The 16,665-nt window shown below is 47.3% G+C and overlaps 1 protein-coding gene across 1 annotated transcript in view; it reads left to right on the top strand.

Moving 5' to 3' along the window:
• The first annotated feature begins 5,439 nt into the window (after positions 1 to 5,439).
• The window catches only part of LOC147679441 (P2X purinoceptor 7-like), a 317,897-nt gene continuing 306,671 nt past the window's right edge, over positions 5,440 to 16,665 (top strand). The window contains exon 1 of the mRNA XM_086943009.1: positions 5,440 to 5,701. Within this exon, the coding sequence (XP_086799135.1) occupies positions 5,574 to 5,701 (128 nt within the window). The 5' untranslated portion in view covers positions 5,440 to 5,573. The remainder of the gene's footprint in view (positions 5,702 to 16,665) is intronic.

Here is a 16,665-nt window from a genome sequence, read left to right as displayed (position 1 = left end):
GAGAGTGGGTGCGAGTGAGGTTGGCCAATGCGCAGAGAAAAGGAGAGAGCAAATACAGCAAGCCCATGCAAGTGAAGGAAGTACGTGGCAGGGCGGCCTTACTGAGTGATGGTAACGTGTGGTCGCAAGACCGCATGGCGAGGTGTAACAAAATCTTGAGCTGGGACCAGAGGACCACGGACTTGGATGAGGAAGAGACGGAGTTGGGGGAGCAGGAGTTTCAGGAGATAGCTTTTGAAAAGAATGGAGAAAGCTCACAAGAACTAGAGACAATGGTACGCGAGCAGGAGCGGGTGGCACGAGGACGTCGGAGAGAAGGAGAAGAAGGCGCGGCTGCGCAGGAGTCAGAAGGAAGCAACGAATGTGAGAACCTCAACACCCCGGTAAGACTGACCCGTAGTGGCAGGGTGGTGGTTAAATCAAAAAAATTCAGAGACTATGAACTGTACAGTGGACAATGAGTAACTGTCTCCATGTTGGAAAAAAGGGGAGATATGTAGTAGCGCGCTCTAGTGTACGCACGTCACGTGGGACACGTCACGTGCCGCGCCCGCGCAAGGCTATGCAGGCTGCGTAAATGTTTGGCGCGCATAACCGTTAATCGGCAGTTGAGGCTCTGCGCTCTTCAGAGAGAGACGTGTTTAATAAAACAAGGTTAAACTCTACCAGGTTGCAGGTCATCAAATGCAATTTGCTTTGTCTAAATACTGGGAAAGATCAACACATCTGATATTCTTACAGTGCATGCCTATCTTCTACACGGGTACTGAATCAAGTGAAAAGCTGCCTCTCTTAAGTATGTGTGAAGTGCTAGCAAGGTGTGAGCCTTTGTTTACCCTCTACTTCAGTTATATCAGGTGTGAGGCTCCTGACTGCCACCAGCCAAGAGTCTGAACAAAAGGAGGCATGATAGCACCTCAAATTAGGCCTTTGTTATGGGCCCAGGAGGAGTCCGAAATAGGAAATCCCTTTCCCTGCTTGCATGTATGTTTTTGCTTGTTGCAAGCTGTAAAGCAGACAACATGCAGGCACTGCTGAAAGTGTCCTGGTGTTTGGAAATAACACCGGGACGAGTTCAGCACATTATTTAGTGGGGCCCAAATTCTTGGCAGGGTGGACGGCGTTCACCCTATGAACAAGCATTTACAATGCAATGGTTTCGCCTTTGGAAAAGTTAGAGTTATTGGCATTGCTCATGACATTTCTTTTTTTTTTTTAACTTATAAATAAATGGCATTGTTATTTACATTGCCAACAGCTCTCACAGCCCACACAGCTCTCTCAGCCCACACAGCTCTCTCAGCCCACACAGCCCTCTCAGCCCACACAGCCCTCTCAGCCCACACAGCCCTCTCAGCCCACACAGTTCTCACAGCCCACACAGCTCTCACAGCCCACACAGGCCACACAGGCCACACAGCCCACACAGCCCACACAGCTCTCACAGCTCTCACAGCTCTCACAGCTCTCACAGCCCACACAGCCCACACAGCCCACACAGCCCACACAGCCACACAGCTCTCACAGCCCACACAGCCACACAGCCCACACAGCTCTCACAGCCCACACAGCTCTCACAGCCCACACAGCCCACACAGCTCTCACAGCCCACACAGCCCACACAGCCCACACAGCTCTCACAGCCCACACAGCTCTCACAGCCATCCGCCCACACAGCTGTCACAGCACAGCAGTTGCTCTCAGTGCAAGTGTGCACTGAAGCAGGTACTGTAGTATAATTGGCCTATACCATGTACTGCACTGTGACATGTGTTTTGGAGATGTGTCGTGCTCGTGGGTGGTGGTCCACAGTGGATGCCCCTGCCAGAATCACCCTCGTTTGTCATCTTCCTTGCAGGAACTGGAATATGGTTGTGGTGCTTTAACATGCTTTGTGCAGACTGTGCCTTTAGCGGTGGTGGAGGCCTTGGAAACACAATGGTTAAACACTCCCGCCATTACCTGTTCCCCACATCCATGGAAACAACAATCCACAGACAGGATTCATGGAGCAGACTGAACAGGTATTGTGTGCGAAAGCTCAGCTTCCCGCCTCTGGCTGGCGTCCATGCTCACTGCTCGGAACAATGAGTCTCTCTAACCGTGGGGACCCAGGTTGGGCATTTTTGCATCATGCTATTTTACGAGAGGCACAAAGAAGGCCTGTGTGCGCGGGCTCCACTACAGAAAGAGCAGTACCACACACAGGCGCATAGTGCACAAATACATTCTTCCATATCTTCCACTGTATCTCTTCACCAGGCAGCATGAAACATTTTTTTTAAAGGTAGAGGTACAATATTCTGCATGGTCTTTTGCCTCCTTCGCTTACAAACATTAATTACACAAAAAGAAATTTAACCAACAGTGAAATAGAAACAAAAATGATATCATTTAACATCGTCCACAGTACACCAGTGACAACTCCAAGGCTTCGTAAAACAAATGCAAGAAAAATACTAGAAAATGCGCAATAAACAGAAAGAAACAAAATAAGTCTATGCGCTCACTGGATACATCCAGCACGTGTCAAATGTACCTTTTGTTACATGCACACCTGTGCATTCTAGTGTTGAGAAAGCAGACAATGCCAAGGGCCAGTGAGACACCACAGTTTACTTAGACGTGCACATCTGTGTCGCAATCAATGGCAGTCGCCGTGGTTAGCTATGCACGTCAGCAGGACAGGGTAGAATGTGGACTGGTTTATTGTGAATATCTCTTCTTCCCCTTGATGGGTCCATACATCTGTCAGTCCCAAACACACAGGGTGCAGCAGGGGCTCAAACTCTGTATTATTTCACCCAATTAAAGAGCATGTTCCTGTGGTTGCATCACAGAGGAATACGTTTAAGTCAAGGAACCCATCTTCCCACGCGGGACTAGTTACCTGTCTGCACTAATTCAACATGTGTTCTGATACTGCACAAGATTTTTAAAGTCCGCTGTCTTTGAAGGATGCTCTAAATACAAAACGAACATAATGATTCTTTACTCGTAGCCTGATATGTGTATAGGGTACTGATAGTGGCGGCTGCTATCGAACGGCGGATGTGGGGAGGGCAAGTGGGTGGATTTAGGGGCAGGAATAAACAAGCATTTACAAGTACAGCCCCCCCCCCCTCTTTGAAAGCACCCGCACTCACCGGCTGTCTTCTGGCGGGCGGGGCTAACCTCCTCACACGGGAGCCTTGCTCCCTGCAGCACTCCTCCGGCGGTCGTTTTGGGGCCGCGGGCGGGGTTCCTCTCCTCCTGGGCTCTCCTAGATGCAGCAGGGCTCCCTCGCATCACGGGAGCCCTGCAAACCGGCCGCCAGGCTTCTTCTTTCTTCCCCCCGGGCTGCGGGGGCGGGCACTTCCGGCCAACCACTTCCGGGTCGCTGCGGGCAGCGCAGCGGCCCTTCTCCTTAGGCAGGCAGGCGGGGGCTGATTTTATCGGGCAAATGCCGGGTGGGCACCGAAGCTGGCGCCATGATGACAAAATAACATTAAAGCAGTGGCGGACGGCGGTTCTTCCCCCCGGGCTGCGGGGGCGGGCACTTCCGGCCAACCACTTCCGGGTCGCTGCGGGCAGTGCAGCGGCCCTTCTCCTTAGGCAGGCAGGCGGGGACTGATTTTATCGGGCAAATGCCGGGTGGGCACCGAAGCTGGCGCCATGATGACAAAATAACATTAAAGCAGTGGCGGACGGCGGGAGGGGGCGGGAGAGGACACAGGGGGCGTGAGGGGGGCGGGAGAGAACACGAACAGCGGGAGAACGTGCCGGGGAAAAACACTCACGATGCCCAGGACAGCAGCAAGCACGGCCCGGCCGGAGGAGACTCGGGGGCGTTCCCGGCTTTTGGCTGACGTATCATGACGTAGGGAACGCCCCCGAGTCTCCTCCGGCCATGACGGACGCCTCTCTGTTCCAATGGCTAGCCTCCATTTATGGAGCTAGCCAATGGGACAGGGGGGCGTGTTCCAGAGTGCTTACTGTAATCAATAGATTTCTCTGGAGGCGGAGCCTAACGGCTCCGTTCCCCAGCGAAACCTAAAAAAGTGGGTGGACGCCGTCCACCCGCTTGTACCCCCGACTTGTGCCCCGAGTATAACTATTTACCTTAAAGGGTAAACCAAGATTGCGTCACTGGGACCTGGGTATATAGCAGTACATAGGAAAACGGTCCCAGTAAACAAAATACGAATGCATAAATTATAACAATCAAAACAATTATTCGAGCACACATTGTTATGGTTTACACACAGTGTTATATAATCACACTGGGCGTATGCGTTATTTATAGTATTTATACAATTCTTTTTCAAATAGTGCCCCTGAAGTAGGGAGGGGAGGGGGGGGGGGTGCTGTGTTTGAAGTGCGGATAACTCTTAATACGCGTAAGGAGAAGTCTCTACGCTCTATCACATACATGGACTACGACGTATTGAATACGGTCTACTCAGCTATTTACCCAGTGTCTACAAACGTTTAAAAAGGATTTGTCCCTTAACCAGGCACCGTGGATGCGACAGCACAACGCCGCGCGGCACACCTTCCAATTAGGTGCTCCCGTTCCCGCTCTCGCTTGGAGCCTACTTGCCAATACATTCCTCCAACTACACGTGGAGGTTTTTGGTTGGGACATGCCCCTCCCCTGACCCTGTCCTGATGAAGACCCCGCTGTAAGGGAATCAATAACCTACAAACCAGCGGTCGAAACGCCGACTTCTTTGTGTATAGCCAGACTGGTCAACAGCGATTTTTCACTGTGACAATGTATATTATCATGGCTAACTAAATACCTGTGTCCAACAACAATGTGTTGGGTTTTAAACATAAGCCCTTTTTGTACTAATAATATATGTATGTGTGATTTGCACTCCTTACCTATCCTTTATCCTCACCTAAAACACAGCACCCCCCCCCCCCCCCCCTTCCCCTCCCTATTTCAGGGGCACTATTTGAAAAAGAATTGTATAAATACTATAAATAACGCATACGCCCAGTGTGATTAAATAACACTGTGTGTAAACCAACCATAACAATGTGTGCTTGAATAATTGTTTTGATTGTTATAATTTATGCATTCGTATTTTGTTTACTGGGACCGTTTTCCTATGTCCCGCTGAGTATAACTATAGCTGCTGAATTGCTATTGTTTTGTGTGCGTGAAACGTCAACCTAACTATAATGTCCCCATTTGTTTTTTTAGTGAATATATATATATATATATATATATATATATATATATATATATATATATATATATATATATATATCCTATACCCAAAAACAGTAATGGATGCACCTGCCAGGGTTTACTCTCAGTGTAAGTATGACATCATAGCCTCGTGTCACGTGTGCCACCCATGCGTCCCGGGTGCTCAGAACACAGAGCCTTGTGTGACGTAGTTTCACAATTTACCACCGCGGCGTGAAGGGATGGGTGTGCCCGGTCGGTTTGTGTACAGCAGTTTGCCTCCGCCGCTGTATCTTTAAGTGGTGTGGCTTTCGTTTTCTGCGAGGGCGGGTGGGGAGAAGCACGGCTTCTGGAGCTGGCACAGTGTGAGGAGGCGGCAGCGGCTGCAAGAATGGCTCCCGGGTGCTGCAGCTTGAGCGACATGTGCGAGTATGAGACGGATAAAGTTGTCCGCATCCGGAGCGTCAAGTACGGCACCCTGAAGTGGGCCATCCACCTGGCCGTGCTGCTGTATGTCGGGTGAGTGGGTCCGGAGATGTGCCCTCTGACCTCCGGGTGGCGAGGGCGGGCTGCGCTGTGCATGGGTGGATGCCTGACCTCAGCGCATCCCCTCAGAGAGGCGAGGGCGGGCTGCACCGCGCACACTTAGCTGCCGTATGGCTTCAGTGCGTGGGTGACGCCGCTGCAGGATCCTGGCTTGGAAGCCAACAGCACTTTGCTTCCTGTGATTTTTCGGCCGGTACTTACGATGTTAAATACGAAACTACAAGTACCAGAATGCAACGAGTTTGTTAAAAAAAAAAAGAGCTAGGACAGGTTGAAGGTATCTCGCACAAAGGCAAGTTGCTAGCTTCTGAAGTTAGCTGAGCTCTCAGAATGTCCGCGCCATGTAAATGCAATACTGTATAATATAAATATAGGGACAGATAATGACTGATTTTTTTCGCTATTTAGCCGGCCGCGAAAAGAGCAGTGATCATCTACTGGGTGGCCGGCAGCCGGACAAATGATCACTTCCTTCCTTGCAGTAAAGCTGGATTACGGCTGCGTGTCTTTAAAACCTCTACTCAAAAGTCGCTAATTTAGTGCAGAATTGCTGTGAATGCCAACGCAGCAGTCACATGCCTGCTAATAACGACGCTGTGTTTGTGCAGAGCTGAACGAGGCGGATGAGCTGGCGGTGAAATCACCTCCGGTAATTGCAGATGCATTGAAATGCACAGATTGTGGTAAGCCTTGCGGCATCTAGCAGAGGCACCTGTGTTTATTTACTGAGCGTACACTCCTGTTGACTCACATACTAACGCTAGCTAGACCCATGTAGATATTATGAATTTGAGCTGCAGGCGGTTCAAAGTGATTTAAACAGTTTCGTTTAGTATGTTTGCGTCGCAGAGCTCTCGAGGTTCCCAGTTCCAAGAGTTTGGGGTTTTATATTCTGTATTTGTAGTGCTCTTCACCAGGGGCACAACAAGGTCTTAATTTCAGGGGGGGCTAACATGGCAAATGAAGGGGCGTGGCTAATGTTAATCAATGGGGCGGGGCTAAAATTGCAGAAAATCAGGATCGATTAATGCTCAGGTCAAGCGGAGAAAACATGCAACCTCAAATTACCCCCTCGCACCCCAAAACCCATTACCACCCTGAACCCTGAAATCATCCCCCTAGAACTCCAAACCCCATACCTGCGCTGATCCCTAAAATTACACCCTTACCCCCCCAAACCATTACCCACCCTGAACCCTAAAATTACCCCTGGTTCCCCAAAACCCATACCCACCCTGAAACATAAAATTTCCCCTGGCACCCCAAAACCCACACCCACCCTGAACCCCTAAATTACCCTCCTGGCCCCCAAAACCCATACCCGTTTGAACCCTAAAATTACCCTCCTGGCCCCCAAAACCCATACCCGTCCTGAACCCTAAAATTACCCCCTGGCACACCAAAACCCATTACTACCCTGAACCCTAAAATTACCCCTGGCACCCTAAAACCCATACCCACTCAGGACCCTAAAATTACCCCCTGGCACCCCAATCTGTAACCCACCCTGAACCCTAAAATTACTCCCTGGCACCCTAAAACCCACACCCACCCTGAACCCTAAAGTTACCCACTAGCACCCCAAAAAATGAACACTACAAACTTACACTACATTTGAATATTCGGAGGGAACTCTCCTCTTTGACGTTTCCATGTAAGTCAAAAACAACATTCACTTAGAGTAACCTAGATATGCAGGCAGTAGTTAATGCTGCGCTGAAGAATGCATTAAAGTTACTGAAACTTACATAAAAAACAGCTGCCTGCTCTTCTGATACTATTCAGTTGAGTTGGGCTGATCAGCAGCACTGCGTCCTGGCATCTAGCCCCTCCCGAAAATCTCACAGTGTGGACAGGTGTGGGTCAAATGTTTCCTGGTTTCTCCTTGCCGGGGCCTCCTCTGCTTCTGCGTCGTTGATGCCCTTGGATGCAAAAAGAGAAATGGCCCTGTTCACCATTTATCTGGTGAGCAGCGCCCTGGATGTGAATTCCCTTACAGTGCACAGACAGCAGGGGGAAAGGGATGTCCAGTGCAGGTGAAGCTTTTCCTTTGTAAATTAATTCCTGCTGGCGTCATAGCCCAGGGTTTGCTGTCTGTGCACTTGTATGCAATACACATCCATACAAGTGCACAGAAAGCTCACCCTGGGCTATGACACCAGCAGAAATTCCTTTACAAAGGAAATGCGTCACCTGCACTGGCCGTCCCTTTCCCCCTGCTGTGTGCATCTTCCCACTCCCACCCCATGCTGAACACATCAAGTGCTTAGGTGAAATCCCTGCCTTCAGGCAAGGATATCACCTCGGTGCCAGTAAAGGAAAACAAGAAGTGGGGGCAGGGGGTGCACTGAAACTGTTCAGAGGCTGGCTGGCTGGGGCTGCTGGGCCTCTCAGAAAGTATCATAAAAATGACATTCTCAGTCCGATGCGCAGTCATTTCAGTGCGTGTCAAATTAGCCCGGGCTGAAGAAGAGGTGGGGGGGGGGCTGAAGCCCGGTGAGCCCAATGGGTATTGCGCGCCTGCTCTTCACCCTGTTTTAAAACTGGGACTGTAAATCCCACAATGCAAAGAAACAAACCTGGCCTGGATGGGCTACTCACACCTGGACCTAGCAAATGCGAGTGCTCTGTCAGTATTTCTTCTTGATCTGTTCGCCCTGTTACAAACCCAGGACTGCAAGTACCAGAATGCAATGCAAGGTACTGGAAGACTCGCGTTCCATCCATGACGGTGGATGTTGCAATCTGGGGACAAGAGCCGGTTGCCTTCTGAACGGACCTGGGTGGAGTTTTAGGGGCAAAGGCACGAAAAGGTCATTTGGACATGGATATTACTGCTGCTGCTAGCTGTCTTTGTGTAAACTTCTCTTGTCTCAGCAGAGAGGCCCTGATAACGAGAGAAGGAATGTCACTTGTAATGTAGTGTCCACAAGAATCCATTTGTCAGGACTAGCACAACCCTTTTCTCTTTGCAGGCTATCACCTTAGGATAAGTGTGATTGAAAATACAGGTGGGGGAGGTTGTAAAAGGGGTGTGGCCTAAGTAATTAGAGGCGTAGCTTGAATACACAAACTACATTTCTGTGATTTCCATAATGTGCCGCTTAACCCGTATTGTGGTTCCTATCTGAGCTTTCTGTTATTGTATCCATATCAGAAACACAACAACTGACATACACCTAAAATGAGCCAGGATTATTGTCTTTGTTAATTATTAACTGTTACATTTCAAAGAGAAGCAGCAATTATGTTGTTGAAAATAATACTGAAAATGTTTCAATTCTGAAATTGTGAGACTGTGAATTAAACATTCCTGAGGCTTGTGGAGGAGGTAGTGGTCTACAGAGGGTCTCAATCACTCCTATCATGTTCACTCTGTTAGCCATGTATGTCTTTTTTTCCTCTCCACTTTCCCTCCACCTACGTATCATACACCTCATCCAGGGCTTTAAGTGGGATGAAAAAACTGGGTGGCCTCTCAAAGGGACGTGGACAATGTAATTAAGGGTGTGGCTTAAAAACACTTTATCTAAAAATCTGCGCTGAGCATAGTGTGCCGCCTTCTTGTAGTTCGCAGTTTCTGTAATTGCATCTAAATATGATACACCATGTAACATCATACCTGCAATAAGTCAGGACTATTGGCTTTGCCAATGGTTGTTAGTTGCATTAGATAAATAAGCAGCAACTACGGCTTGTATATGATATTGAACCCCCCCCCCCCTTAAAGCCCTGGTGACACCACGACAATTTTGCTGCTCCTGAATTTCAAAATAAGGGAAATCCAGAGAGAAAATGACTCTTTAAAGGATTTCCCTTCCCCTACAATACTCACCTGGCATGACGTCATGCCATAACTTCTCCACTAGTGAGAAGTGAGCAGTGGGAGCATGCGCACATCGATGTGCCTACTGTCGCTGCAGTTCCTGAAAAAAACGGACCGCCTGTGCCGGGGCACAAAACAGAGCCCGATAGAGACCCGTTTCGAAGCCCGGTTTAAAAAAACTGCCAGTGCTCGGACCGGGTGAAACCCGGCCCACTTAAAGCCCTGACCTCATCTCTTTTCTCTTCATCACACTCTTTTCTCTCTACTGAATGCACCTCTTCACCTCCTCCTTTACTTCACTATCTGCAAACACACAACTCACCCACTCACCTGTTGGCACCACAATTTCTATTTCTTTCATCTTGTTAATATCTTGACAACTCTATGCCACCATCAGATAGATATAAACAGAATCACATTTGCATTGGAAGCCGTGACCACTGCTCTGTGCTCTGCAGAGAGGCCAAAGATTGGATGACCGTGTAGTCTTTACCACTTTTTTGCCTCACCGACGGGGCCTGTGAGAAAAGTGCACTGCCTTCAGCCGGAACTCCAGAGCTCTCAATCCTAGCCAGTTATAAGCACCTGGACGTGACTCCGTTTAGCATAATACAAGAGTAAAATGCAACACGATTAAAATGCAGGAACACAACATCTTTTGAAGTAGCGAACACTTTTAGGCTATTCAAAATGAACTAAAACATGAAATATAAACAGAAGATAAATTGCTCACATGGATTACCTTAACGTTATTTTACATTTTTTGTTGAGAAATTTTGGATTTTTTTTGCTAGTAAGGTTAAGGAAATGAACGGTGGGCCCAATAGGGACCCCTTTTTAATTTCAGGTATTACTACCACGTCTGAGACCTGGAGGGATCCTGCCCACTTAAAGCCCTGGTAAAGAATTCAAAAAGACAGCAATATTTTGGTGGCAGCCAGGGCTACTTAAATGGTGTGATTTTTGCAGCTGTGACTTTTTTGCATGATCATAGATTTTTAGCATATGCCACATTATTAATCTGCAAATTTGAACAAAAAACGTACTTATTTGCTGAAAAAGACCAAAAGTTACTAAATACACAGTGACGTGTTGCCAAGCAGTGGAAGGCCCTTTGCAAAGGTTGACTGGTCTGCGATCTGTCGCTTATTACTGTTTTTGTGCGTTAAATCGGTACTAATGGAGAGAAACCTTTGTCCATTCAGTGTCACCATGTGTAACAATGACAACATAATACCATCACAATATTCACTGCATAATTCGTTTTTTCTTGCAGCATAATTTAGTTCTCTATGCCACATAATCTTGTGCACTTCTGCCACAGTGGCTAAATTGTCGAGTGTGAATCTCGATGCACCCCATAGGACGGTGTACAGGACAAATGTATGAAGCACAGCAGCCACAGGGGCTCTCCTACCACACTGGTCCTTTTCAAACTACTGCCACCCACCCATCCAACCCTCGCCCCACTCCGGGCCCATAGCATCACATGCTTCACTCCTGTAACAAAGGTGCATACTGCAGCTTCTTGAAGAAAGGGGGCCTTTGGCTGGCCTCTGTAAAGAACCTAACACACCTATAGCATATCTATGAAGAGTATTATTGAACTATCCAAATCCCCTACAGACTTATATCATCCTTGAGCTCCAAGGCACTACGTCATCCTAAACTACTGGCAATCTTGCACCCTTCGCAAGACCTAGTACGCTCAATCAATCAATCAATCAATCAATCATTAAAAAAATTTGTATAGCGCGCTACTCACCCGTAAGGGTCTCAAGGCGCTGAGGGGAGGGGGGTCGCTACTGCTCTAACAGACAGGTCTTGAGTTGTTTCCTGAAGGAGAGATGGTCCTGGGTCAACCGAAGGTGATTCGGGAGGGAGTTCCATGTCCTGGCTGCCAGGTAGGCTGACGAGCATCTATGGACCAAAACTTGCAGGTTATTTTAGATCCTGCTAACATCTTCTCCAACTGTTGGCACAATAGGTAAATGCATCCCTGAGTGAAAGGCCAATTTTAAATCAAAACCAGGAAAAAGTCCAATTGATGGTGCAAAAAACCTATGGCAGTGGTGACTGATGAGTGCAGATCAGAAAACTGTGATGATGTGCATAATTAGCACATCATAATTCTTTGATTTGGCTGTTGGTCTATTTTTGTGTTCCAGGGCTCCAGGATCCACTGATCCACTTTTCCCTTAACTTCGGACATACGTTTTTTAAATTTGGCAGTCATTGTAAGAATTTTGACAATTGTGTCTCCGCCCGCAGGTTTTTTGCATCATTCATTGGCCTCCTATATCCTATTCATAACATTTTTTAATTTGATGCCCTCTAGATCTCTGGGATCAATTTACCAAGGTTACTCTGAGCTTTAATTCTTTCAAAGTTCCTTGTAAGAAAGTCATCCCCATCATGTAACCTCCTAAAACCTTTTGGTCCGCAGTATTAATTACTTGTGACCGCTTATGCTTTGTAGAACGTTGTGCTCGGACTTGACTCGCACCATCCTGATGAAGACCTGTAAATAAGGAATGTGTCAAAATGCTGTCAACGGTTTCACCTAGTAAGAAAAAATTGGGATGCATTATTTATGACTTTAAGGAACCTTACTCCAGATACCTCACAATACTACACTTGGGCACTGATTACGAGTTGCACAGGACTGGGGTGCAAACTCCGCCTGTAGAATTTCCGTACGTTAAAGCTTTTCTTGATAGTAGGACATTTGCCGTTCTGCTTCTATCTCATTATTCTAAAAACATTCTGGCTGGGTGTGGTGTGCTGCAAAGGTCTGAACTTTCACCAATTCGGTTTAACATCTATTTGAAGTCATTGGCGAGTATTTTAAAATATATGGATTCAGGATAATCTCTTATGTGAATGACACACAGATGATTCTATATTTAGACCAACCAGTTCATGAGATTAAGAAAGATGCCTTTAACTTCTTAGGTGCTTTTCTCCATTCGATGAACTACAACTCATTAAAATGTAATCCTACAAAGACAAATGTGGTGATCCAGAGTAGAAACAATCCTTTTTTCCACCCTTGTGACCGTAATCTCTTGGTCCCTCTCTAGTGCTGGTGAGAAAGTTAAAGGTTTAAACGTTGTACTGGACCAAGTTCGGAGTCTGATGCCACAGATCAAAGCAATAGTTTCTTCATGTTTTCTGAATCCTAAAATTGAGCAGACGTGTTTCCTTTTATCCCAAATGATTTGAGAGCATTGCTGGCTAATTCTGCAATCAATTCACACTTGATTATGCTAATGCACGCTATTCAGGGGCTTCCAGCTTGAGCTCCAGGCAATTCATTCAAAAATATGCTACAACAGCTATTTTCAACATTTGGAAATTTGATTAAATCTCGAATGCTTTTTGGTCCCTTCATTGGTTAGTGCCTTAATAAAGTAGCACAGTGTGTTTGAGTTTTGTTGCAATGATCTACATTGCAGGTCACACGTTCCTTTTCCAGTAAATAGTACGGTTAGTTATATGCTTGCTGCAAATATATGCATTTTAATCAGCAAAGCTTAAGTGTGAAACTTTGCAAGTCTAACTGAAAACCTTCATTCTTCTGAGGCAGATAAACTTTGGTGGGTAGTAAGCAACACCTATCCAGTGTTACAGATTATTCAGTATATATTGTAGGCTCAGTTTAGTATAAGTAACTACAAATCATCATGTTGGGGCCATATCAGGTGGCAGCTATCTCAAGACTCCTCTACCACTGTCAGAAGATAAACTGCTTCAGATGTTGGCAAATATTACTTGCTATTTCCCTTTTATGTGTTCGCACGTGATGGCAAGTAGCACACTACAAAAACTAGAAGTTTAAAAATAAAAGTAAATAAATGTATGGGCTGGCACAGATGTTGAGGGAACCAGGCAGCACACCTGGCAGATGGTACTGATCACCTACATTTGAAATGGATGTCGATGTGCCCCCGCCAGAATGCCAAGCGCCCCCAGGACTCTCTTGAACCTGTAAATTATGAGGGCGTTCTGGCATTGCAGTGTACATACCTCAAGCCCTTCTCTTTATCACACTCACTATGTCCTTGCTTTTACTGTCCTTTTCTTTTACATTGTATGCAGCATTCTGTTGGACCAAGTGTCCACACAAAGGAACTGCGTGCTCCATCAGTCCACCCTAGACCGGTGGTCCAGTGTTTTCCGCCATATTCCACCTAGCTCACCTCTTGCACGACAATAAATACTATCCATTATTTGGTGCCAAAGACATTCTCTGTGCCTGTGGTGTGTACAGTAATATGGAAACCGCCCCTTCTTTGTTTATTTTAAGTCTGTACAACCCAACAACCATTTTAACCTTCCACACCATGTCCACACGTTGCTAATAACAGGGCTTTATGTCAGATGAAAACAAGCATTTACAATGCAATGGTTTTGCCTTTGTTAAAGTTAGAGCGATTGGCATTGCTCTTGACATTATTTTTATTTATGTTTTTTTTTTAACATAAATAAATGGCATTGTCATTTACAATGCCACTAGCTTTATCTCTTGCAAATGACACACACCAACACCCACAGAGAGCCCCCCAACACACACAAACCCCCCCCCACACACACACCCATACAGAGCCCCCCCACACACAGCCACACAAAGCCCCCCACACACACCCACACAGAGCCCCCCCACACACACACCCACACAGAGCCCCCCACACACTGCGAGCCCCACCCCACACACTGTGGGCTCGCTGCGAGCCCCCCCGCAGGCAACAGAGGCACGAAAACAGGGTCACAAGCAAGCAACAGGGTCACAAGCAAGCAACAGGGTCCCAAGCAAGCAACAGGGTCACAAGCAGGCAACAGAGGCACGAAAACAGGGTCCCAAGCAGGCAACAGAGGCACGAAAACAGGGTCCCAAGCAGGCAACAGTGGCACGAAAAGAGGGTCCCAAGCAGGCAACAGAGGCACGAAAACAGGGTCACAAGCAAGCAACAGGGTCACAAGCAAGCAACAGGGTCCCAAGCAAGCAACAGGGGCACGTAAAGAGGGCCACAAGCAGGCAACAGAGGCACGAAAACAGGGTCCCAAGCAGGCAACAGCGGCACAAAAACAGGGTCCCAAGCAGGCAACAGCGGCACGAAAACAGGGTCCCAAGCAGGCAACAGAGGCACGAAAACAGGGTCCCAAGCAGGCAACAGAGGCACGTAAAGAGGGCCACAAGCAGGCAACAGAGGCACGTAAAGAGGGCCACAAGCAGGCAACAGAGGCACGTAAACAGGGTCACAAGCAGGCAACAGAGGCACGAAAACAGGGTCACAAGCAGGCAACAGAGGCACAAAAACAGGGTCACAAGCAGGCAACAGAGGCACGAAAACAGGGTCACAAGCAAGCAACAGGGTCACAAGCAAGCAACAGGGTCACAAGCAAGCAACAGGGTCACAAGCAAGCAACAGGGTCACAAGCAGGCAACAGAGGTACGTAAAGAGGGCCACAAGCAGGCAACAAAGGCACGAAAACAGGGTCCCAAGCAGGCAACTGTGGCACGAAAACAGGGTCCCAAGCAGGCAACAGAGGCACAAGCAGGCAACAGAGGCACGAACACAGGGTCACAAGCAGGCAACAGAGGCACGAAAACAGGGTCCCAAGCAGGCAACAGAGGCACAAGCAGGCAACAGAGGCACGAAAACAGGGTCACAAGCAGGCAACAGGCACGAAAACAGGGTCACAAGCAGGCAACAGAGGCACGTAAAGAGGGCCACAAGCAGGCAACAGAGGCACGAAAACAGGGTCACAAGCAGGCAACAGGCGGATCACTTATAACAAACCAACTCTCCCCTTTTTTCCCGAACTATCCACCACTTCTTGCTATACGCTATTTCAGGCCCCTCATTCTCACGGTCTCTGAACCAAACACTTTTTCCAGTGTTGAGTTGAACATTTCTTCCTCCCATGTACTGCAGAGAGAGATAGCGACACAGGGAGGGGGGAGCAGATTAGGGGAGATAGTGACACAAGGAGGGAGAGTAGCACAGGGGGAGATAATGGCAAAGGGAGGGAGAGTAGTGCAGCAGGAGATTGCGACACAGGGAGGAATAGCAGCGCAGGAGGAGATAGTGACACAGGGAGGGAGAGCAGCGCGGGCCCACAGCGTGGGGAAACCCCGTAACCTGAAGGGTCAGAACCTTTGATCCGTGTTACTCTTCGCTCTGTGAATGAATGAACACAAATCAGCAAATATAAAAGTGTGAATAACTAAAAAATACTATAAACACCATATACTTGACAAAACGACTTCAGAAAAGATTCTAATGCACAGTTGCCAAAAGTTGAAAGGCAAGTACAAATTGAAGTATTCACAAGTACATATCAAGGGATGCAAAACATTCTCCCAAATAGGAGGGGGAACAAACAATGTCCTGCTATATTCAAGAGATGTTATAATAAAAGATCGCCGGTATACGAGAGTGAGGTATTATTCATCAAGAACAAACATGCATTGGCAAATCCAACCAGTCTAGCATTTACTGCTGATTGTGTCATGGTTTTTGCAAACAAATCTATTTTGTTGGGCTCTTGTCAATGTAAAAAATTACTAAAAGAAAACATATTTTGAGCTCAAAAATCACACATCTGGCTTGGCAGTTTGGGCTGGACTGTTCCCATGGGGCAAAGGGTCAAGACTGATTTGCATATGGCTAGGTTCAAACTGGAATGGCATGGTGAGCAAAAAAACGACGGATTTAGTCCTAGATCTCTGTACTGGGGTGAATGTATAACATGGTTCTACATTATGTCCATCAACTGTTGTTTTTGCAAAAATCACATTGTTACAGTTGGTCACCAAAGGGTTACTCTGTGTGGATGTCCTCTTGTTACACGGCAGAATGGCATCAATGACAGTGAAATTAGCCAATGGACGGGAAGGGCTTCCCTAATGCCCCGCGTTCTATGCTGCAGTGGGTGGAAGAAAAGTGCGAATGACCCATTAAAGACCACTGGATGAGCGCATATGCCAGGAATGTTGTACGTATATTTTTGCTAAAATCAAAAAGATACTGCTTGAAGGCAAACTTGAAGAAAATAAGCATAAACAACAACAGTATACAGCTTCAAGTTCTTAAAAGCCTCAAAA

Source organism: Lissotriton vulgaris, chromosome 11 (genome assembly GCF_964263255.1).
Source record: "Lissotriton vulgaris chromosome 11, aLisVul1.2, whole genome shotgun sequence".
NCBI lineage: Eukaryota > Metazoa > Chordata > Amphibia > Caudata > Salamandridae > Lissotriton > Lissotriton vulgaris.
This window is presented reverse-complemented; position numbering and strand designations above follow the sequence as displayed.